This window comes from Trachurus japonicus, chromosome 11, assembly GCF_045865225.1.
Source record: "Trachurus japonicus isolate A0001 chromosome 11, Traja_1.0".
In the NCBI taxonomy this organism is placed as follows: domain Eukaryota; kingdom Metazoa; phylum Chordata; class Actinopteri; order Carangiformes; family Carangidae; genus Trachurus; species Trachurus japonicus.
The window spans coordinates 12,193,566-12,219,374 of NC_140917.1; the positions used below are offsets into that span (position 1 = coordinate 12,193,566).

Here is a 25,809-nt window from a genome sequence, read left to right on the forward strand (position 1 = left end):
ACATAGATACACAGACACAGGCGCACGCTAAATGCGCTATATAGCGCTAAATGCTCAGCTGCAGCGCTATATCTATGACCTGTCACTGTCACAGGTGCAGCTCATCTCATTATGATAGGACTTCACCCTCAGAGCTGCCTGTTTGATTGGTTACTGAGTTTTATTAATGTTTACATCAGGGTGAGTTCAACAAATCAGTTTATGCTACTGTGATTTGAGTAGCCTAGTTAAATACTACAGTAATCATCATAGTGTATTGGCAGGAAAGACCATTTAATCTGTATGTATCAAATATTGATGAATGAATTAATCGATAATTTGCATCCCTAGTCTGTTGGTCTTGGTTAAGTACCACCTTGAATGCTTAAGTTTATGTATTCAGTCATTCAATGGTATACTAAAATCCATGTGAAAAAAAAATGCTTCTCACTGTCCTCAGGTCAAATATTTGTATGCGATTAAAATGCGATTAATTGCGATTAATTAATTACAAAGCCTCTAATTAATTCGATTAATTTTTTTAATCGAGTCCCGGCCCTAGTAAAAATACCTCGAAAGGAAAATACAGTAAGACCCAGATCTCACAGATCCATAAACAACTGCCGTCTCTGACTGGAATAGAGGTTACAAGAAATAACCACATGAGCCACCGTCTCTAACTCTCCACATTCACACAATCCATTCTCATGTTTACCTACTACTTTTAAACAACTTGCCAGACAACAATGCCCCAGCCTCAACCTAGTTAAAACTAGGCTACTTCATCTTTTCGCCCCAATGTACTTTTCCATTTTTTCCTCTTGACTGAGGGTTGCAAACAATAATAATGCCTTCCCCTCTGCTCATGGTTCCACTCAACCTGTTTTATCACACTCAGAGCAGCTAAATGGTTTCTCTCCTGTGTGAATTCTCATGTGCCTCGCCAGGTCTGTCTTCCTGCCAAATGTTTTACCACACTCAGAGCAGCTAAGTAGTTTCCTGTTAGTATCACAGTCATTATTTTCATAGTTCAACCCAGACTGAGGTTCTTTTCTCTCCCTCTCCTCATCTCCACTGTCTTCAGTCTCAGATGATTCGGAGGTCTTGTCATTAGTATCTGGTTGTAAATGTCTGTCTGAACATGTGTTTCTGCCTGGTTCTGGTCCTCCATCAGTGTCTGTTTCCATGTGTTTAGGGGAGCTGCTGGCTGGAGGCTCTGCTCCTCCGTCCTCCTCAGTCTGACCCTGTTGAAGCTGTGAGAGCGGAGGTTTCTCTTCATTATCATCATGTTCACTTTTCACAAGTAAAAGAATGACTTTCAACTCCTCTGGTCCTTGAAGCTGCTCTCCTCCATGAGTGGTCCAATCGTCCAGCTCTTCTTTTACACGAGGAGGCTCAGAGTCCCTCTGGTCCTGACTGGAGCTCCACTCCTGCTGCTCTGTGGGAACTTCCTGTGCCCTCACACACTCTGAAATACAACGAGGTCGCTACACCGCGGCTCCACTGAGCTCGAGACCCCGAGTCTTCCTGCTTCTCTCCCCAACACACAGCACCCTGTGCTGGGCCGCCCGGCACGACCAGTCTCCCTCCAGCTCTGGAGCTTTCAGTTCCTGCGGTCCCGTTGCTGCCACCGTGCACCAGCTACTGGTAATTATGGTGGAGCCAGTTGCCGTCGTCCCCGTAATTGCCGGTAGCCTAACTGGTGCACGGCGGCGGCAACGGGACCGCAGGTACTAGCGTCGCCGCCATTAGCAGCGCCGAGGAAAGCTCCAGAGCTGGAGGGAGACTGGTCGTGCTGTGTGCAGAGCGACCCTGCTCAGGCTGCGGCTGGAAGCGGCTGTGTGTCGGGGAGAGGATCAGGGAGACTCGACGCGGTACCGGTAATAACGGCGGCGACACATTCTGTGCTTTTATAGGTACTGTGCTCCTCTGAATCCAGCGGGGCTTTCAGCGACAGGCCGGCCGGGGCTGGAATTCATGGGTTCATGTGTCTGTGGCTGAGCAGCTCAGGGCAGTTACAAACCACTTGTAGTTTCTAAGGACGATGAGGAGCTGGGGAGTCGAGGGGATTGGATGGAGGGTACAAGAGAGAAATTGACCAATAGGAGCTATCCGGGCTGCATGGCTCCTCCTATTGGGCAAGTTACGAGCTACAACTGGTAAACTGGAGTACATCAATCTAGTACGAGTTCACAGGTGAATCTGAGCAGAGAAATCATGACATCTGTGTTGTCTGTCAAATGTCTTGTCAGATTTTTTTCTGTGGTTTGTTCATTATAGACCACTTCGGCGTCGACGTCACAGTGACGTACTGGTGGCAGAAAAATACCGGAAGTAAGCAACAAATACACGTCCTGACCATAGGTCCTGACGTACAGCTCAACTTTAAAAAGCAGCGCAGCTGCTTGGCTGCAGCACGACCCTAAGCTGTGATGATGAGCCACATTAGAGGGTGAATTTTATTTAATTTTCGTAATCGCGGTGGAGAACAGTGAGTTTGGAGCTGACGAAAGGAGAGAAAAAAGAGAGTCGTGCCGCGGCGAGACCGATGAAATGCTGATTAGAGAGGGAGCGATCAGCGGTGACCGCCGTGCTGACGGACCCGGTGGAAATTGGGGTGATACAACGACTGCTGAGGAGGAACTATAAAGAACTCAGCTGTGGTTTAAACTAGGACCTAAACCGAGTCGAGTAGAGCCGAGCTGTAACTGTGTAGTGGAGAAGCGGCAACACACGCGCGTCCCCTCTGATGCAGCTGCATCTCCAGGTCACTGGTGTGTGAGTGTGAGAGAAAGAAAAGCTCTGACTTGCTTGGGCAGACGTTGTTTGGTGTCACCCGCTGATTTGCACATGTAGGCTAAAATATCTAGACCCCGAATATAAGACGACCCGTCCTTTCCAACTTTTTTTTCGACGGAAAAAATACTCTTATCAGTCAGTGTATAAAATATATGTAGATATTGCGTGCATCGTTTAGGGATTTTTATTAAACAGTTACTGTTTCATTCAGTGTAAACGTTAACACGTGTACACGTTCACCCTCTTATTCATTTATTTTGACATTCATTCATTCATTTTTACACACATCGGGTCATGAGTGGTTTCCCTAGCAACGGTCTGTGATATACTGTATAGCCTAACAACGGTCTGACTAATACAGAAATAACAGACATGGATCCGTTAAATAAACTGTAATATACAGCCATACAAGTAGGCTACAGTTTGCTGTCATACCGTAGTTGATGGACTTGTTGATGATCGCCCACGCAGCGTTTTGTGTCCCTAGGCAGTAGCCTACGTCGGTCCGTAACACACAACACACTCGTTGCTAATCGTTAACTTAGCCTACTCAGGTATGACAACCTGTTTTCTGTTGACAAAACATTAAAATAATCAGAGAAGGCCTCTGTATGATCCATCTTCCTCTGATTTGATCGCTCTTGATGCCGCTTTCCACTGTTGACACCAGATCAGCTGTCAAGTTCTGCCACCAGTGAAGCCCCGCCCACAACATACGTCATCAATGTTTATAAACATAGAAATGGTCTATTAGGGAGCCTTGTTGTTTGTTTTTGTTGTGTCATGTATAAATGTGTGTTTTTCATGTGTATATGTGAATGTATGTTTCTTATGTGTTGATGTGAATGTTTATGTGTATGTTGTGTGTATGTCGGACCCCAGGAAGAATAGCCGATGCTGTGGCAAGTGCTAATGGGGATCCTAATAAAGAAAAGAAAAAAAGGTGGGAAGTTGCGAGTTTGACTGTACGTTCCAACGGGTAACCATAGGAACGGGTCAGAAAAACACGAGTTACGGGGTGCCTGGAACGCACCGTTACTATAGGGCCATAACCACCATCTAAATTACATTACATTAATAATAATGATCAATCTTTCAAATCGTAGACCTAACTTTAACTAACAGACTGTAGAGTAGGCTGTGCATAAAATAAATTGTCAACATATATCCCCAGTAGTCATTCACATTTGTAGTATGTATGAAAGTACATTAGCTTAGCTTTTAAGTAGTGTTGCCGATATTAATCTGCCCTCTGCGTTGTGTTTCGGTACGGACTGCCCCAGGTAGGGTTCAAACCGACGATGCAAACCGTTATGCCAAGAGGTCAATGACCATTTGGCTGAGTCAGGTTTGCATGTCCTTTTTATGGGTGAGTGAGTGCACACGAACGCTCCGTTACAGTAGCAGTAGATGGTTTTGTTTGTAGACAATTAGACAAATAAAATATATTATCTGAAATACATTACCCTCTTGAGACTGTTGACACCTGCAGCTGTTATCATCTTAACCGTTGCCTCATTCGACAGCTGTGCTGACAAAACAGCGCCCCCTACAGTGCAATACTCCTTTGGTATGTTGATTATTGTTTTCTAAAGATCATGTTTGCATATGAATTGGATTGTATTGCAAATTTGCTCAAAATTACAAGAGGAGGTTCAAAGAATAAGGAAGCACTTGGGGGGGGGGGGGGATCCGATTTTACCACCTTTAGAAAACAGTCATGAAATGAACAAAAAAAAATTTTCCTAAGCTGACAACCTGTCTAGAATACATGTTGAGGGGTCAATTATTGACACTGGATAGGTTGTCAGCTTGTACCCTGAGGTGTCCACATAAGTTACAATATTAGTTTTGGCCCCCTGACTAATAAATATGGAGGAACTGAGCCATGGACTAGAAGACTTTGCATCATGTTAGTTACATCAGTTATAGTCAGTAGTCGAGTTGTAAAAAAAAATTCATGGTCAATTTTTTTTCACCTTAAAAAAAGAGGGGGTGGGGGTGGGGTGGGGGTAATTCATGTAAATTCGATATCAAAACAAAACACTGAAAATAAGACTTCTTAATCCTCTCAAATCAAATCAAGCCAAGTTTATTTGAATTTTTTTTATTTGTGCCCTCAGATCTTATTATTTCTTTTATTCAACTCTCTAATGATGAAATAATTAGGGCTGTCAATCTATTAAAATATTTAATCCCGATTAATCTCATGAATGTCATACTTAACTCGCGATTAATCGCAAATTAAACGCACATTTTTATCTATTATAGCCTAAATGTCCCTTGAATTATCATTTTAATACTTTTATCAACATGGAAAAGTGGATAGGCTTGATTTGTGCAAATGTTTTTTAATGAAATCAACTATCAATAGATAAAAAGAAATTGACGCCGTTAAAATTGATTTGACAGCCTATAATTACAAGTTATATGTCCAACATTTAATGTGAAAAGGGGAGGGATGGAGAGGGGGGATGGCATTTTTTCAGGGGGGATGATTTTGATCGTTTTTATTTCAGGGGGGATGCCATCCCCCCTCATCCCCCCTCAACTCGACTACTGGTTATAGTGTCACTTCAGGTCCAGTCACACTGAACCTCAACAAATAGGAGCAGATTCCCAGATTTGAAAGAGTCTGAGGTCAAGTTCAAACTATTTTACGCGTCTTTGTCCACTTGACTACATGAAAAGAGGTGAAACACACAGTTTAAGTGTATTTATTTAGTTGTGGATACTAGCAGATGAAGACTGTAATGAAATAGATCACACAGACAGTTTAAAAGTTTTAGATTGTAACCTCAGATTCATGATTTTGGTTTTTAAAAATCTTCCTCATTAGCATCAACAATTTTGACGTGCAGTAAATCAATATAAAGTTACTGAAATGCTGTTCTTCATTAACTTTTCTGAAACACTCACTACTTCAGTTTTTAAATATTTCACAAAGCAAACTCTGTTAAAGGAGAAAAATGAGTCAAAATCGGTTCCACATTTATTGTCTGTTCATAACAAAGTCACTGGGAAAAGCTCAGTTTCCTCCTTAAACTGCTCCCAACTTGTTTTGGTTCTGGATTCATCACAAGGAAACGTTCCAGTGCTGTGGTTTCTGCTCAGAGGAGACGTGACCGAGCAAAAACAAAAACAAAAACATCCTCCACAAAACTCAAGTTGTTGATCGAAATCGATGTCAAAGCACGTCACAACATCACTGCACTTGTATAAGTAATTTAATAACAGAGTGAAAGCTTCAGTCTTAAATTTAATCTGTTTTCAGACTCAGTCGATATCTGTGAAAAGTTTTGGTTTCTTTATCTGATACATTTTGAATTATTTACTCTTTTTGGTTAACAGAGGTTTTTTTTTTTTGGTTTTTTTTTTTAAATGTGCAGATGTTGTTTTAGATTATTAAAATCTGAAACCAGTACAGGAAGTCATCAAGTATTCATGATAATAAGGCAGCATTAGGGATGTCAAGATTATCGATTTTCTTGGTACGATTATTGTCAGAGAGATAATCAAGGTATTACGATTATCACAATTATTATGCATTAATTAATTTCACAACACTATGAATGCGTAAAATCAATTACATTACTGATTATATACACTAAATATTTGAAGTATCTATTAATATATGACAAATTAATAATCCTCCGGGGGAAATGCTTGAATTAAGTCATTCATTGTCATCTATAACAAATGTTTAAGATTATTTTCATTGTTTGTTTTTTTAATTACAAATGACACACTAATATTTAAATTACCACCAATTCAGAGTCACATTAAATTGACATTATATGATTTAACCCAGTTAAGGTGCATTTACCTTTACTTTGGCGTACAAAGACGGGTGTGTATCCCACAGGTGGTGATACGTACATATCAGACGTATTTCCTCCTGTAGCTACTACTTTTTTGCGGTGCGCTTTACAGGCTGGCGAGTCGTTTTAACACTCGACTCGGGCACGTCTCTGTTCTGCAACTCGCACGAAACTAAAATAAAGTTACACATGCTGTTGTTGTGTAACTGTGTTTTCGTTCCGTTGCGTGATGTGCTGATGGTTCATAATCTTTTTTGGAAAGTGACGGTATTTAGGAATTTTTACGATTAATTGTGACACTTAAAGCAGAAGTAAGTGGTCCGGTCGTTTTCGCTAATGCTGCGTTCCAGGCAGGCTTTTGAAATCGTAAATTACAGCTTCAAGTCACAACTTACGACTTTGTAGCGTTTCAGGCAACCCACTGTTTTTCCGACCTGTTTTACCGGTGAAAGTCACTATAACGGCCACTCGTAACTTCTGACCCGTGAACTCGTACCAGATCGAACTGGTACCACTTCACGGTCGGAAAAATACGAGTTTCCTTGAACGCAACATAACAGTCCTCGTCCCTACGTCGCCACATTCACGGCGTTCCTTGGCTGCACACACAGCCCTGCATGCCGTTCTCTCTCCTCATTGGATAAAAACTGTAGGATACGATAAATGTTTTCTCTTCGGCTCAGAGCAGAGCAGAGTGACTGACAGACCCGTGTTTCAGACCAAACACTCTATGTAAGTGATTGCTGTCGGAAGATATAACTATTTAAGACTTATATTAACACAAATATATCACTTACTTCTGCTTTAATACTGCGATTAATTGTGACAACAAGTTATCATAACATCCCTAGGCAGCACCGTTAACGTCCTTAAAGGTACATTCTGTAAGTTCTTCTGTTATCTATTCACGAAAATCGATTATTTCGTTCAAAAGTACGTTTTTCATTCATCAATAATCACCCTCATCAACAAACTGAAGTGTTTCGGTAAGCTCTGAATTAGCCGTTCATATCATTCATATCTACATCGAGCGGGCTGTGATGGTAGGAAACCACGGAAACTCACCGGAGACACCGCAGCTGTCGGCTCAGGTGGAGGTGGCGTCTGTGAAAAGTCACCGTGGTAACGCAGTGAGGACTGTGAGGACTGCACGTGAAAATGCTGCATTCAGGTGCAGTCGGAAAAACGGCCGTCAGTAACAAACCAGATGTCATTTTAGTCACAGAAGTCCAGAGAAAGCCGGTAAAACGTGGGTCAGGTAAACAATACGACATCGCCATGACAACATATTGTCACGTCACGTGCATTGTTTTTGCCTCGTGCTGACGGGCCACTTGTTTAAATAGAGGCTTGTTTATGCCGTTACGTGCAGTGGCTGTTGTCCGTCTGCCTTAAGCCCGATTTCACGTGAATGCAGCATGAAAAATACGACTGAGTTGCTTGCGATCTACAACCGCACCACTAGATGGGAGTAATTCTTACACAATGTACCTTCAAGAGTAGAGAGTTGATATTTTGGTATCAATGGAAAGAGGAGAAAATAAGCTTTGAACTGATACCCTCGTCAAAGTCATACATTGGATGGTTTTCGAGAGATGGCCATTTGAATTATGGCCTTCCACCCTTTTTCCGATCGAAAACCTGAGGAAATTGCATTTAAACAATATAGAACGTCTCTGGTTTAAAGCCAGGAACACACCGGCCCGACCGCCGGGCGTCGGGCCACGTCGGGTCCACGTCTGTTTGGTGTGTTCACCTCCGTCGGGGAGCGTCGGAAGCCGATTCAACATGCTCAGTCGGGCTCGTCGGCTGTCGGGAGAGTAGACTCGTCGGGTACTCTGATTGGCTGTGTGCCAGCTACGACGATTATGACGGGCGGTGCCGTAGCAAATCAGCGCGGTGTGTGGGAGGGGCGTAAGTGACGATAGTAAACAAACCACACGTAAAACACATGGCGCAGGCAAAGACGAACTGCATTTTGCTTCTTTTTTTGGATGGTTTTTTTTTAATTGACTGGAAGCCATGGCCATAGGCGCCGATTTATGTTTTTGCCCGTGGGTGCTCAATTATTATTATTATTATTATTATTTTGGTGCTCAAATTAAATGAATACCACCTAATGGTTGTCTCAAACTGACTTTTATTGCATAGCGATTGACAGCGAGGCTGGATGACGTTTAGGCTACGTATGGAAACAGTGGATTTTTTTAGGTGCTGTGGTAGCAAATCTCATATTGTCTCTGTACAAAGACAACAAAGACCTTTGTAAATGTGAAAACAGTGTAGACTTATACAAGATTTGCGTTTGGGCAACACTGATCTAAATGAATTTATTCATGGCCACATTAAGTGAAATTATTAACTTTACCGATTATCCATCTGATTATCTCTCCTGCTGCGAGCACACAACTTATTTCAGTGTGACACTGACTGTATATAAAAGTAAAATATATAGATTAATATATTATGAGCTCCTGACGCTCAGCTCAACGGGTGAGGAGAACATCTGTAGGCGGAGACAACTCTCGGCGGAGACGCTCAGTCAACAGCAACGGATCAGCTGATCTCTCCCTCCGTACAAACGCTCCGTTCTGATCCAGCTCCACTGGACTTTCAATGTAAAGGTGCCGCAAGCTGTAAATAAGTTAAAATAGTGAAACAGCGGCGCTTTTATAGCCGGTTTTAGGATTAAATTGGGAGCATTGGTGGTTGTAGACGCAGTTCCACTTGGTTTTCTTATTACAAACTTGTTTAGCCGTAGCTTGTCTCGCTCGCCAGACCCTCCTCCAGAGAAGAAGCTCCGCAGCCAAATCCGATCATCTGATTGGTTACGTGACTACGCTAACGTGTGCACGCACAGAGCTGTAATGATTGGATAATACGATTTAAGTAAATGCAGTTCATTTTAAATATACAGTTTCACCAAAAGTTTCATTTATTCACTCTTTTTATTTTATTTTTTTGATCGGCCATCCCGATTGGCCAGTGGGTGCTCAGCGTTGCCAGTGGGTGCTCGAGCACCGGAGCACCCACGGGATCGGCGCCTATGGCCATGGCTACGTGGACTGAAGCACTGGAGGAGCAGCTGGTTTCACTGGTGGAAGAGAAAACACCGTTATACGATATACCAAGCTGTTGTGTGCGCTTTGTTTTTAATCTGCCTGGTGTCTTCTATGGTTTCTCCGTTAGGTCATTTCCTGTTTTCATGTTTCAGATTACGGGCACGAGACTAGCGCCACCCGCTGTTATGGAGAGTTATTGCATCTCGCACAAGCGCAGAACGCACAGGCTGCTGTGTAGTCGGCAGTCGTTGTGGCGGTGTGTTTCACTGCTTCCTCTCGGCGTCGGGGCGGTGTGTCCCTGGCTTAAAGGCCATCGGACTGTTCCCGTACTTCGTGATTACACACGGACCCCGTCCTTTGTTGTCATAAAGGCAAGACACCATTCAAGGACCCTCGGAAAGCGGAGAATCTCACGATTCAGATGCAGTTTACAGCTCGTCTCTATCATAAACGGTTCAGAAGTTATTTAATGTTGTGCTCGTCTTTAGAGGGTTGAAAGTTGCAAGTCAACTGTAATCGTCATTTACGTGCCTTTTCTCAATTATCTGGACTATGAAACTTTGGGAGATTGTTTTTGAATGTCATTTCTTTGAAATTAGCTAAAAATGTTTTATTGTTTTTCCACGTTTTTAGCTGATTATCTAAAAATAGAATATTGCGACTTCTGACTAATCTCGCCAGAGCGCGTCACATTTGAGTATTTCTCCTGACACGAAGCCAACTGGACGATCTGTGGTGTGAAGTGAGAAGTCGACAGCAGAGAGAGTTTCCTCCGGCTTCAGTTGCTGCTGCTGCTCTCGCCCACACATTTGTGGCTTTTGACCTGCGACTGCCAAGTGAATCTCTTGTCGCAGACGCTGCAGCTGAACTGTTTCTGTCCCGTGTGCACCGAGAAGTGGTACGTCAGGTTGGCCTTCTGAGAGAAGCTTTTATCGCACACGGGGCAGCTGTACGGTTTCTCCCCCGTGTGGACGGTCATGTGTTTTTTCAGCCCTCCCTTCTGCGTGAAGCTTTTCTCGCAGTAGACGCAGCTGAACGGTTTCTCCCCCGTGTGGATCCTCATGTGGTTCACCAAGGCGCTGCGAACCGCGAAGCTCGTGTCGCAGAACGAGCAGCTGAAGGGTTTTTCTCCCGAGTGACATCTCATGTGACGGATCAAGTTCGGCCGCTGGGAAAATCTTTTCCCGCAGACGGAGCAGCTGTACGGTTTCTCCCCCGTGTGATACCTCATGTGTCTCCGCAGACTGTCCTTGCGACCGAATTTTCTCCCGCACTCGGAGCAGACGAACGACTTTTTTCCAGCGTGAAACGTGGCGTCGTCAGTCGTCGGCCCGTTATTGTTCTCGGGGGTCAAACCTGCCGGCGGTCGCAGCGTCTCCTTACACTCATCATCGCTGATCTCAGTCTCAGGTTCAGAGTTTGAGTTTGAAACCTTTTCGTCGCCCAGCGGTTGTAAAAAACCACGTGGATCTGAGTTCCCGGCTGGTTCTGGTCCGCCACAGTCCTCCGCCTGCACCCGTCCACTGGAGCTACTTGTTAGATGTTGCTGTGACGACTCGGGCTCTTCATCATCGTCCTCGCTCTTCACGGGGACGGGAGAGGAGGACGGGAACTTGACAACAACGTCGGACTCCCTCTGACGGCTCCACGGCTCCTCCTCCTGCTCCTCTTTAATGTGTGGGAGCTCCGCTGCGTCCCGGTCCCGGTCCCGGTCCCGGTCCAGACTGAAGCTCCACTCCTCTGTCCTCACCAACAGCTGCTGAACATCTGCAGCACAGGATGAACCACAAGACATATTGTTGAAGACAACACATTTATGTTCAGTCAATCAGCTTTGTTAATGAGTACATCATCAGAAAATGATTAAAAGGATGTTGGTGGGTCGTTTTTTTATTAACACCAATCTTTATATTATTATTATCTTTATAAATACTGCTCGCTTTATTGAAAAGACTTTCTCTGTCTTTGTAAATAAATCTCATGTGTTTTACACATCACAATGCTCTTCTGTGAATTTCTGGAACTACAACACTTTGGTTCTTTTTTTTTTTAAATCAGATTTAAATCATTACTCCTTCAAGCACAAGTCTATGTCATTTGCTATATAAGATGCTTTATTCTGCTTCCCTTTTAACACTGTTTGTCCACCATGTCTAATTCTATACTGTATTTTATATGTTTGTTTGTTTTTTCAATTATTCTTTTTATTTTTTAAAGTATATTTTGGGGGCTTTTTCGGCTTTGAGAGAGAGACAGGAAATGGGAGGCAGGGGGGGGGGGGGGGGGTGACATGCAGGAAACGACCGCTCGACACAGGATTCGAACCAGGGCCGCCTGCAGTGAGGACTATAACCTCAACACATGGGGCTGAGCTAAACACCGCCCCTATTTTTAAATTTTTATTCTATGCTTGCAACACTATGTGCCGGGAACAAATTTCCCTGTCAGGACAATAAAGTTTATTTGAATTTGAAATTCATCATTTATGAGAGAATAAATCAGACAGGTTTTAATTCCTTAATTTCCTAAAACCAAGCGCACCAGGTATATTGTGACACCTGAAAAACAATTAAAATGCACGCACATCCCAAAATCTAAACGTTGGGTGCCAGACCGAGTGAATAAAAAGGAAAAAAGAAAGTCTGCACACCAGCAACAGCTCAGCAACAGGGTGCTGACTTTCTTTTTTCCTATATTGTGGAGGTTGTGTTAGTAGGAAGAATGGGTCGTCCAATAAAAAAACATACTATAATGACTTGTTCTTGGGGGCAGCTGCATTGAAATTTCTCGATTTTATTAAATTAAAAACTGTACAAATTGCCAATATGGTGAAACATAATGAATTACCTGTTATTATACAAGGACTTTTCTGTGAAAGGGAAAGTGCCAAGAGATATGACCTTCGTGGTAACTATAAACTGGCACAGCAGCTCACAAGAACAACCCTTAAAGCAGAAGTAAGCAGAATATTTGTGTTAATATAAGTCTTAAATAGTTATATCTTCCGACAGCAATCACTTCTATAGAGTGTTTGGTCTGAAACACGGGTCTGTCAGTCACTCTGCTCTGCTGTAAGCCGAGGAGAAAACTTTCCTTGTATCCTACAACCTTTATCCAATGAGGAGAGAGAACGGCATAAAGGGGCGGTCCTCTCTGTGTGTGCAGCCAAGGGATGCGCGTGAATGTGGTGACGTAGGGACGAGGGTGGGGACTGCTAACTCCATCGGCTGACAAGAAGTTAGCCAAAACGACCGGATCGCTTACTTCTGCTTTAAATCTATGAGCGTCTCAGTTTGTGGAGTGATTATGTGGAATAGTTTGGCCGAAAACATCAGAAACAGTAAAAGTCTAAGTGAGTCTCTCTAAGTGTTACAAGTTTTCCAAATGAAGTGGTCAGTTCAGTAAATGACTGTAGCTAAAGGGATAATTCAACATTTTGGCAAATTGGGTTTATCGCTATAATCCCTGTATTCATTTTTCCCTCAACGACTGAGCCAATCACAGAACAGGGGAGGGGGCAGCAAGACGATGACAACACTCCGAAGCGACTTTGTTGATAGCTTGTTGATCCGACATGGCCTTTCGATGTAGCGCCAGCGTTAGAAAGTGTTTATTCTGAAAAAAGAGCAACATTTCGCGAGCGGATTTCTGACGCTCTACATACGTCATTGGGTATGATTGATACGATTGGCTATAAGCTACGTACAGACGCATTTGATAGACATTTGTAGCGCCCAATAAACAGCACTGGGCTTTCGTAAACCACGCCTCAAATATGAAAAAATGAACGACTGAATCTCAATCTGCACTGAAATGAGGTCTGGTGTTAAAGCAGAAGTAAGCGATCCGGTCGTTTTGGCTAATGCTGCGTTCCAGGGCAGGCTTTTGAAACCGTAAATTACAGCTTCACGTCACAACTTACGACTTTGTAGCGTTTCAGGCAACCCACTTGTGTTTTTCCGACCTGTTTTACCTGTGAAAGTCACTATAACGGCCACTCGTAACTTCCGACCCGTGAACTCGTACCAGATCGAACTGGTACCACTTCACAGGTCGGAAAAACACGAGTTACGGGTTGCCCTGAACGCACCATAACAGTCCTCGTCCCTACGTCACCACATTCACGGCGTCCCTTGGCTGCACACACAGCCCTGCATGCCGTTCTCTCTCCTCATTGGATAAAAACTGTAGGATACGAGAAATGTTTTCTCCTCGGCTCAGAGCAGAGCAGAGTGACTGACAGACCCGTGTTTCAGTCCAAACACTCTATGTAAGTGATTGCTGTCGGAAGATATAACTATTTAAGACTTATATTAACATAAAAATATTGCTTACTTCTGCTTTAAAGGTAACTAACCTACTTCCATGACTATAGGCATTATGGCAATAGGCGAATTTGCCCCAAAAGTTGAACTATCCCTTTAGGCAAGGCAAGGCAAGGCATCTTTATTTATATAGCGCATTTCATACCAAGGCAACTCAATGTGCTTTACATAAAGACAAGACATTAAAAAAGAAAAGAAGCATAAGACAGAATAAAAACAAACAAAACACTAAAAACAGAGTTAAAAGTAAGAGCAAATAAAAGTAAAAGAAAAAAAATAGATAAAGTTTTAAGTTCTCAGCTATAAGCACGTGAAAAGAGAAATGTTTTTAAGTTTATAAACTGCACTTATAAGCAGAGCTGTTCTTCATTAACAAACCTCCAATCATATTATAATTAACCAGAGATAAATACACAGACACTAACTGATCGTCGGGGCTAAGTTGTTGTGACTGAGCGGCCTGTTCTGTCTGTGGATCCAGCTGCTGATCCAGCTGCTGCAGGTGTTGAGCAGATGTTAGCAGCTGGTTTTAGCAGCTGGTTTTATCTCTGTCTGTCAGTCCGGGTGGTTGATTAGCAGCATGAGCTCGGCCTCGCTGACCCTGATACACCAGCAGAACAACGGTCTAACTACCGGCATTAAGTTAGTTTAACATTCAACATTCATTTGACATTCAAAATATAAACCTATTATGTGCTTCAACCGTTTGGGTGAACGATGTCAAACCAACTGTGCAACATATAGATTAATATTCCTCATCTGCCACAAGGCTTATTTTTCAAATATATCTTTTTGTCAATTTTTTTACAATTAAAATAAATAAATAAACGTATTATACTCCCTGACCATTTGACCTCAAGATGTCAAACCAACTGTATAACACAGATATGAACATCCCTCATCTGCCACAAGGCTTATTTTTCAAATATATTTCTTCGGCTATTTTTTACAATTAAAATAAATAAATAAACGTATTATGCTCCTTGACCTTTTGACCTCATGATGTCAAACCAACTGTATAACACAGATATGAACATCCCTCATCTGCCACAAGGCTTGTTTTTCAAATATATTTCTTCGGCTATTTTTTTACAATTAAAACTATATATATTTACCCTAACCCTCTACTAATATATTTGAAAAATAAGCCTTGTGGCAGATGAGGGATGTTCATATCTGTCTTATACAGTTGGTTTGACATCTTGAGGTCAAATGGTCAGGGAGTATAATACGTTTATTTATTTATTTTAATTGTAAAAAAATTGACAAAAAGATATATTTGAAAAATAAGATGATAATCAGATGAGGAATATTAATCTATATGTTGCACAGTTGGTTTGACATCGTTCACCCAAACGGTTGAAGCACATAATAGGTTTATATTTTGAATGTCAAATGAATGTTGAATGTTAAACTAACTTAATGCCGGTAAACTACCAAACGGTGAGAGAAGGAAAACGAACCTCGCTGCTGTTTCTCAGGTGCTGAAGCAGCAACATCAACATCATCCAACATCTGGCGGCGGTGATGGCGGCGGTTCATCTCCTCCTCGTACTCGGTGATGGTTTTCTCAAAGTGTCCGCAGATCTCCTCCACGGCCGCGGTCAGCCGCTGGGACACGAACAGCTTCAGACTGCGCAGCTTGGACATCTCACCGGCCGGAGGAGAGACTAACTAACCTACTGTTTTCCTCCTCGGACTGTAGCGTGAAGCGCTGCTGCTCTCCGTGAACATCTGGTGCAGACTGGCGATAACTTCCGGGTCGCGTTTTCAAAATAAAAGCTCGCCTGTTGACAGATTTTGCCAAACAAGACGCTCCACAACCATTGATCTATTATAATAATATATACAGGGTTCCTACACATTTGAAATGTCCAAATTCCATACTTTTTCCAGACCCTAATTTCTAGACTTCTATGTAAAAAAAAATCAAATAATTTGTGATATTTGAGTAATTAGATGTGCATATTACAAAAAAAGCATGTAATTAATCATTTGTTTTCATTATTCTGAATGTGTATGCCATTATGTAACCAAATCATTTCCAGGACATTGTAGCTAGGCACAGTAAGTACAAAATAATGAACCCAAATAACTTCAGATAAGACCAAAACCAGATGATAAATATATTTTCAGACAATAGTTTCCATTTTCCATACATTTCCAGACATGGAAATGTATCAAATTTCATACTTTTCCATACTTCCCAAACTTGCGTAGGACAATAGTTTCCGTTTTCCATACATTTCCAGACCTGGAAATGTATAAAATCAAATTTCATACTTTTCCATACTTTCCATACTTGCAGTCCATTTATTATCAGGAACAATGTAACGTTTCGAGCAGTTGCTCTTCGTCAGACATACAAAAGCCACATAGACGCCACCTTAAGTATCATGTGGTAGTTATGTGACAACTAGAAAACAGGAAGCAGATACCGGTACAAACACAAAACCTAACATTTAAAGGGACAACGAGGAGTTTCTATTTGGTTATAAAAAAGTCTCACGTTAATGTGGATGAATCTCCGCTACCCACACTTGTTAATGGGCCCATTTACGATAAATATATCGTTTTGTCTCTACCGTTATTTTGTTATTATTAGTGGTGGTGGAAATGCTGGTCGAGCCGACCAACGTTTCCTTACTTTCGGTTTCACAACGAGTCATGAGAATAACGCCGCCGAATCACCGTTTATGGTCGGAACTACGACGGTATGTGAACCTCTGTGAACCTCTGACTTTAATTATTGATGAATGAAAACATGAGTCCGTCTTGCGCCCGGTCAAAGAAATGTACGGTGCGCACGGAGGCTCATAAATGTAGTGTGAAAACGCTTCGCTTTTCCAAAACTCCTCGTTGTCCCTTTAACATGAAGAAAATATTAGAAAGTGCTAAAGAAAAAGTATACAAAACGGCATCCACTAGTAATACAAAGTCCTGTTGTATTCTAGTATTTTTTTAAACATCAATATAATAAATTCCTGAGAAGAAACAAAAGCATGGGTGCAGGAGCACACACACACACACACACAAGTAAATGAACTGTGTAATGTACGTACACATGCGCCCATACCAATGAAAACACCATAAATGTAGGTCATACCAGCCACAGCGTAGAAATCTCATATCACATATCATATTACAAATAGCATACATAGTAGAGAATTACATAAATAGTAGAAAAATATATCAAAATCTAAGTGTATTAAACACTAGTGCGAGAGACACACAGGGAAGCTACACTCAGTAGGATATGCAAACAGTGATCAGGCATGAGTGCCGTCATGAAGTTGGTACATGCTACTGAGGCTACACCTAAGTATTAAGGCACAATAATATCAAAACACATTAAAGCACGAAGAAGCAATTTGTTGATATCACCTCCCCTCCTCGGTGGACATACTAGTTCTATACCAATGTAGCTATGTAGACCAATGAAATCTGTGGACAAAACCCTGAAATATTTTGGTGCCATGAGCTGGAGTGGTTGTTTAATTTTAGTGTGTTTACGACTGCTAGTTTTATTTCTAAAGCCTGGAGAATTTGTTCAATTAATTTCTTTTCTTTTCTTTTTTCTTAAATCTGTTTATTGGCATTTGTAATTTAACACACACAAATCACAGATTCAGTAAATGTACACACACCCATTGTCCCAAATCCTCTAAGAGAAAAGAAAATACAGAGAAAATAATGTGATAAGGGTGGAGGGGGGGTGACAGCTGAATAGACTGCTAAAAAAATATCCTCTACTAGTCCCAGTTTGTCACATCAGTCATGTTATCAAAGTAAATCAGAAAAGGCATCCACACCTTGTTAAACTTGTCCTTACTACCTCTCAGGCTGAATTTAATCTTTTCCAACTTGAGGTGAAACATAATGACCCTGATCCATCTGGCATGGGATGGGGGTTTGGAGCTCTTCCAAATTATTTAACAGTATTTGGCGACGAGCAAGTAAAGTAGTGAAAGCCACCACATTGTATATATTTAATGGCCAGACACAGTCCCCAGGTCTTACACCAAATAAAGCTATTAAAGGATGCGGATCAATAACCATACCATAACCATTAGCTTTGTTCAATTACTTTCTGATGATTTCCCTTTAACCATGGCATTGTTTTCCTTTTCTTACTTTGGATAATGGTTTTGAACCTCTGTTTGTTTTCTTATTTCTTTGATGTGTTGATGATTCTCACGTTTACAAAAAGAACACATAAAACAAAACAGGCAGATCGATTTGGAGCCACTGACACGAATGAGTCAACTACTCTATTAAACCCCTGGCGTACCCGCTTGGCGTTCTGTGTCCTGTTGTAATTCTCTCTGAGATTAAATTTATTATGACTTTGCTGTTAAACTTTGCTGTTCTTACTGTAGAAACATGTGCCCTACTGTAGATTAGCAGTGAATAAACTCATGTTGGCAATAAGTTGTTGACACAAAAGAAATGGCAATTAAGACAGGATACAGACACCTTTTACGGAGTGGATGAACTTCAAATAGCCTATTCATTTATCTTCAGAGATTATTTACAAATGGATTTTGACAAGAAAATACTTGTTAAAAATCTTTGTAGAAGGTGAGTCAGGGTTCCCATGCGTCCTGGAAAACCTGGAAAATGGTTATCCAGTCATGGAAAACACATGGAAATTGAGAAAAAGTGTCAAAGGTCCTGGGAAAGCTTGAGTTGTCCTGGGAAATTATTTATCACACTGTTACACCAGCTACCAGAGCTCTGTTTGACTTTTTCAGACCCCACTAATGATTTATTTTCAAAAGATAAATAAGTTTTATTTTGAACCCTTGTTTGGGGTATTGTGAGTATCATCCAATCCATAGCATTGATAGTGATAATTGAGAAAGCTTCATGATTTTGCTCTCAAATCACACCAGATTGCTTCATTTCAATTTACAATGCGCATGTAGCGGTTTTGGTACTCATCCTTGCGTTGTGTAGTTTTAACATACGAGTCAGACCTTCACCGTTGGCAACCTCGTCATTTATTATGCACACATGGACTGACCTGGCAGAGAAATCCACATTTACAATCAGTCCAGCTCTTCTTTTCTCACACACACACACACACACATACACGGCAGGGAAATAGCATCGTCCGACTGCCTAAACATTCTCAAAACTAACATAAAATAACACAAAGCGTACCTGGCAGAGAAATCCACATTTACAGTCAGTCCAGCTCTTCTTTTCTCACACACACACACATACACGGCTGAAAAATGTAAAACGAAAGGAGAGTGCAGGTTAGCTACCACGTGTAACCCTAGCCATGTTGTAAACAGAAATAAAAGAAAAACACTGTCAACTTTATATGGAAAAGGACGTGCTCGACTGTTCGGGAGCTATATGCTTAAGAAATAAAACTTAAACCACCCCTTAGCATTGAAATTAAAGTAATTAATATGAAACAATGGCGGAGCTCGTAGCTTGTGCACCTACCAGGGAAATAGCATCGTCCGACTGCGGCTACCCCCCGGGGTGCACGACTCTAATCCGCAGGGGCGATGCATTTAATTACCATAGGAAAAACAAGTTTTTGTGTTGTGTGGTGAGTTTTTATGGCAAGTGGAATCAAATTATCTTTTAACTGCGTTACACGCACAAAGAGGTTGGTCCTTGCCATACCGTGTCTAAAACTGAAATTACGCCACTGCCCCACAGTCCTGCGCACCGATGCACTTGTGGTTTCTGAGCTGATAAAGCCAACTGAATCCTCCGTCGCAAACGCTGCAGCTGAACAGTTTCTCCCCCGTGTGACGAGTCATGTGATGAGTCAGATGCACCTTTTGTACGAATCTTTTACCGCAAACTGAACAACTGAACGGCTTCTCTCCCGTGTGAACCTTCATGTGCCTCTTCAGATTTGAGCTCTGACCAAATCCTTTACCGCACTCGGCACAGCGAAATCTCTCACCGCCAGCGTGATGTTCATTATCTTTCACTGTACTGACACCTGACTGGCTTTCCCAGCTGTTATTCATCCAATCATCAATAGTCATTGCTGCAGGTTCAAAAGAATCTAAAGCTTTTTCAACTCGAACCGCTCCAAAATGACAATCTGGGTCGAAGTTACAATTTGGTTCTGATCCTCCACAGTTGCTTTCACGATCTTCACTCTTCACAGATACTGAGGTGAATGTGGACTTGGTGCCATCAGCCTCCTCCGGTCCTCGAAGCTGCTGCTCTCCCGCCGGACTCATCCAGAGTTCCTCCTCCTCCTGTTCCTCTTTAATGTGTGGAGGCTCTGGCGCGTCGTCCTGGTCCAGACCGGAGCTCCACTCCTGATGCTCAGGGGCGGGATCCTCCTCTTCTTCATCACTCAGGGTAAATTTGTAGACATCTGAAGGCAAAAAAGTAAAACACAGATAAGCAGCTGTAAACTCAACTAGTGCTTACACAAAAATACACTTAGACTGAGACTTAGAGACTCAGAGATACTTAATTGATCGCAAAAGAAAATTCAAGTATCCAGTAGTGCACATACATAATATATACAATAAATACAATATAATATAAGGGCACGGTAGAGTAAAATAAAACGAGAGATAAGAAAAGTAAGAAAAAATATATACAGTATAATACATCCATATAAAATTATGCACATCAGTATGAGATAAAATACTACAGAATTTGCATCTCTTTGCACCCAAATTTTGTTGTACTTGCACAATGACGGAAAAAAAAAAGTATTCTATTCTATTCAACTGGATGATTGTGGTTTGAGTCCTAAACTCATACAAACAAGCAAATAAAATTCAAGTGTGTTATGTTATGTTAAACTTGCTTACATACTTAGGTCCATATACAAGATAAACAATACAAAAACTATGTTTTTGTATTGCCCCTTTCTGCCGTTCTCTCTGCTCATTGGATAAAGGTTGTAGGATACAAGGAAAGTTTTCTCCTTCTATAACGGCCCGTTATAGTGACTTTCACAGGTAAAACAGGTCGGAAAAACACGAGTGGGTTGCCTGGAACGCTACAAAGTCGTAAGTCGTGACTTGAAGCTGTAATTTACGGTTTCAAAAGCCTGCCTGGAACGCAGCATTAGCCAAAATGACCGGATCGCTTACTTCTGCTTAAACACAAATATTCCGCTCACTTCTGCTTTAAGTACACAATAAATGATGAATGAAGTAGTAGTCTTGATTTATTATTTATATTATTATTATTAACAATGTATCTATCAGTAGTTCAAAAATGGAAAAAATGAAATTTAAATTTTTAAAAAAGATCACAAAAAAGATGTTGAAGGCTAAAATAAACATAGGAAATGTGTAAAACAAAAACAAAAGACAAAAAAAACTTCATAGGCCTACGGCAAAAATCACGCATTAGTGTCCCGGGCTCTTATTTTGAAAATGACAAAGATCTAACATCCGGTCGTAGCAGCTGCAGGTGGCTAAAACTGAAGCTAATAGTCTGTCCACACCGATAAACTCAACGCTGTGAGTTACGTATGTGGTCCTCAACACCACCAACGTTTCCCCGTTACATCAAACCGAGACAAAGGGTTTAACAAAGCGTCCGGTTGTTTCCTCTGTCGCTGCTTCTCCTGCTCTGACCGACATAGCTCCTCCTCGTACTCCTTTTTCTCCTTCTTTGCATATGAAGTTTGCAAGTAACAAAGTTCCCAAACTGCTGCAAGTGCTAACGGTTTCCATGGTGATCAGCACCACGGACAGTCCCCTAGCAACCGTCAGAATATCAGAATACTTTACCGCAGATTTGTTTACATCGATCTGGATTCCTTTTTTTACATCTTAAATGTAATAAATGAAACCATATAACTAAACTACACAATAAATAAATAAATACAATATCTTGACCACTAGTATCTTTAACGTCTAATCGCGTTTTGCAACTGGAGTTGTTTTTCTTGACACGGCTGGTCTGGTGACGTTTATAACGATCAGTTGGTCCGTCCTCAACGCCACCAACGTTTCCCCGTTACATCAAACCGAGACAAACTGATTCTCCGTTAATAACTGACCTGCTCTCTGTAACAAAACCCGAGGGTTTAACAAAGCGTCCAGTTGTTTCCTCTGTCGCTGCTTCTCCTGCTCTGACCGACATAGCTCCTCCTCGTACTCCGCCACGGTTCTTTCAATCAGGACAAAGATCTCTTCGACGGCCGAACTCAGTCGCTGCTCCACCAGCGCTCTCAGCACCTGGACTTTAGCCATGTTCACTCAGACACAACCACAACCACACACACTCACTCCCCGTGACACAGCAGCGAGAAGGAAGAAGCTCCACGAGGAGTCCGTTTAGTCCGGGGCCGTTGACTCGCTGTTCTGGTCAGCAACCGGATGCAGGGCGAGAGAGACAGGCCTTCCCGTCAAAATAAAAGCACCAAGCTAATAAAATGCGGTGAAACTCACTAATTCAAAGAAGAAGTAAGCGATATTTTTGTGTTAATATAAGTCTTAAATAGTTGTATCTTCCGACAGCAATCACTTCTATAGAGTGTTCGGTCTGAAACACGGGTCTGTCAGTCCCTCTGCTCTGAGTGCGCTCTCTCAAGATGGCCGCCGTACTGGCTACGCTTTGTCATTGGGAAACAGCTGCGGGTGAGTCATCTAGTCTTCTTATAGACCTTTTCAGAGAGTATAAACAAAGACAGGTGTGGCTCATTAGAAAACGCTCTGCTACACTAAATGGAATGGAGCCTTAATTAGTATCCTTGGTAACACCTGTATTTGTTTATACCCTCTGAAAAGGTCTCTATGGGAACAAGCCCTTAAATAGCGAGTCTGCACAGGTGCAGACTGGCTGGTGGTTGCATCAGAAATTACGTCCGGACAATGGAGGAAACGTCATTCAAGTGTAGCTCTGTCTACTTCTTCCAAGTATTTTAGATCAAACACACCTTTATCCGTGGACGTCGGAACTCGGCTATTTTCTGAGAGGGGGGGGGGGGGGTTTGTTGAAAGAGTTGGGGAGAGACGCACACTTATCAATGATTAAAGATCTGATTTTAAGTTATTTTATAATAGCATATGGGATTCTCTCTCAATTGTTTACACAGACAAATAAAGGCCGGCCCTAAATACAAGCTGGGTAAAAAAAACAAAAAAACTCAGTCGCCTGGAACAAACTGACAACGATCAGAAACTCTTTCAACTTTGTGGACTGTCTGCATGTGAAGACTGACTGAAGCTGACCTCATCCTCTGCTTAGAGAGGGACAAGTTGCACTATCGCAACAGTGACAGAGCTGCAGGTCCGACAGCGCAGCTGGTCACTAATGTGTAAAAATAAACTGAGGGATTTAGAAATTGAAGGCTGAGCTGTCACGCTGATGCAGGCTGAGCCAGGCACCAGCAGGCTGCATATCACATCAAAAGCATAGATCTATGCATAAGATGAAATAAATGTTAGTCAGACAAATTTAGTTTAAATTCAGATTCTTTTTCTTTTCTTTTTTTTAAGCGTAATGCTGTGGGTATAGGAAGGCTGATTTTAGGTTTTATGTTATTATGTTATTCTTGAGTTAACCCATTCCAATTCCTATGTAAATATTTTGTCCTTCATATTGCACTGTTTTGCTTCTACCTTCTGTCCTCATGTTGCCCGGACACTATTGTATTCCTAGGAATTCTTCTTCTTCTTTCTTCTCCAAGGACATGTGGCTGTCAAGATGCAATTTATGTATTATCAGATTTTTGTTTAGATGACTGAATTTATGACATTTTGACCATTTCATCACAACAGCTGCCCGGGCACTGACTCACCTGAGTGGATAAATGAAGCTACACAGCAGGTCTCACTACCAGCCAATTAGCTCAGCAAGTTAGGAGCTGGTTCTTGGTGTCAGAGGCTGTGGGTTCGAGACCCAGGAAGGGTGATGATGATGATGATGACAGATCAAAATGTCAGATGTCCTCAACACGAAACATAAGACAATTGTCCTAATGGTGGCATCACAGCAAGCCTCTAAATTTAAAAATCCAAATAGCTTGGACTGGACCATGTGTGAAGGCTCCTAACATCTTAGACTCATAGTAGATCTGTGACAAATACATATTATTTTACGTCAAAAACTGATTTTTCTTTTTACTGTGGTTTCAAATCTGCCTACACGACAGTGAATGGCTTACTCAATTTGTGAAGCCACTGTTGAACTGCCACTTGTCAATTAGCTCAGTGCGATAAACAATGGTCTTTGGTTCCTGAGGTTGTGGGTTCAATGCTCAACTGATGCAAATTGAACATTATAAGGTCAACTGTCCTGTCTTTCTATTCTCCTGTTTATTGCCTAAATTTGCCCAAAAGTAGCCCGGACCCGACCCATCGCTGCGCAGCAGCTATAATTTATATAAAGCACTTTGAATTGTCTTGAGTTTAAACTGGTAAACGGCATGACAGCTGCAGCACAGGCAACGCGTCTCCATGATAACGGTTCCGTCCTGTTTCCGGTAAGGTAGCGAACTCGTCCCACTTGTTTGGCTTTACGTGTATACCCTCCCCCTTAATCAGGAGTGCCCTCCGCAGCTGGGAGTGGAACTCCATTCGGAGTGACACTCGGTAGTGAAGTGGTAGTGAGTAGGGACTAGTTTGGGATGGTCGACTCTTTCGCCCCATAGTCACCAAATGGGCTCTTTGCACAGCTCCACTACTTCCTTAACTTAATGCTGCTCCTTTGTTTCCTGTCTTACATGATTGGACAAACTGATTAATCCAGGTGTGTCTGAGTAGTCGCAATGGTCAGACACACCTGGATTAATCAGTTTGTCAAATAATGTAAGACAGGAAACAAAGGAGCAGCATTAAGTAGAGGAGCTGTGCAAAGACTCCATTAAAGGGATAGTAGCATTTTTTTTAAAGTGGGGTTGTATGATCTACAAATAGCCCCTAAGTACTTTAATTGCAGTAGAAGACTTTCTGCACTATTTTCGCGGCCCAAAAGAGGTTTTACGTGAAAAAAAATACACAGTTCCATTGTTCGCTATAATATAATTTTTTCCAGCCCTTCAAAGTTCAGGAAAAACGCAGATCGGCGGGCGCTAACCCTGGGCGGAGGGATACGTGAGTTGGTTAGGTCCAAATAAAAACTGTGTTTTTCCTGCACTTTGAAGGGCTGGAAAAAATATAATATAGCGAACAATGGAACTGTGTATTTTTTTTCACGTAAAACCTCTTTTGGGACACGAAGATAGGCCGTTTCTTTGGGTCCATTCACAACAATGTATGTTGTAAATCTCTGGGCAGGGCTATGGGCTGGCGTTGCTAATGGGAGGAGTGTAGAGAGTCTTCTACTGCAATTAAAGTACTTAGGGGCTATTTGTAGATCATACAACACCACTTTAAAAAAAAAATGCTACTATCCCTTTAAATACTGGAACTCAAACACAAGTGTTTTGTTCTTTAATCAGATCAGAATGAAACATGAACATATTAAACACAGAAGATTTATCAACTCTTCATTTTTTTCATACTTGGACACATAAGATCGGTCTTTGTGCAACACACGACCATCAACATATCATTTAGATTTAAACATAACAGGAAGACAAGAAACTTAAACCGGTTCCTGCGGAAATAACTGACTTTTCACCGGCAAAACAAATCTTAACACTAATTAAATCTGTGCCAAGACTCAAATCATTTCAACAATATATTTACATCCTAGCAACATTTTATCAAAATGACCAAACTTATGAACACCACATTTGAAAAGGTCTGCGATGTTTTCTCGAACCAATTCACGGATTGGTGTTAGTACTAGTATTACTACAGTGAACTTTAACCCATGTCCAGACAACAGCAGAGAATTGAATCCTTCAGACTGGTTTACTGT

The 25,809-nt window shown here is 41.8% G+C and overlaps 2 protein-coding genes across 2 annotated transcripts; both read right to left on the bottom strand.

Annotated features, from left to right (window-relative positions):
- Positions 1–854: 854 nt before the first annotated feature.
- On the bottom strand, positions 855–1,958 carry LOC146978315 (uncharacterized). Its single transcript, XM_085790588.1, has 3 exons — positions 1,900–1,958; positions 1,680–1,816; positions 855–1,447 (listed from the first exon to the last, which is right to left on the bottom strand). The coding sequence occupies exons 1-3, from the start codon at positions 1,956–1,958 to the stop codon at positions 855–857; spliced, it is 789 nt and encodes a 262-aa protein (XP_085646714.1).
- Positions 1,959–10,117: 8,159 nt separating this feature from the next.
- Positions 10,118–15,636, bottom strand: LOC146978316 (uncharacterized). The gene is made up of 2 exons (XM_085790589.1): positions 15,450–15,636; positions 10,118–11,428 (listed from the first exon to the last, which is right to left on the bottom strand). The coding sequence occupies exons 1-2, from the start codon at positions 15,634–15,636 to the stop codon at positions 10,440–10,442; spliced, it is 1,176 nt and encodes a 391-aa protein (XP_085646715.1). The 3' UTR covers positions 10,118–10,439.
- Between the last annotated feature and the right edge of the window lie 10,173 nt (positions 15,637–25,809).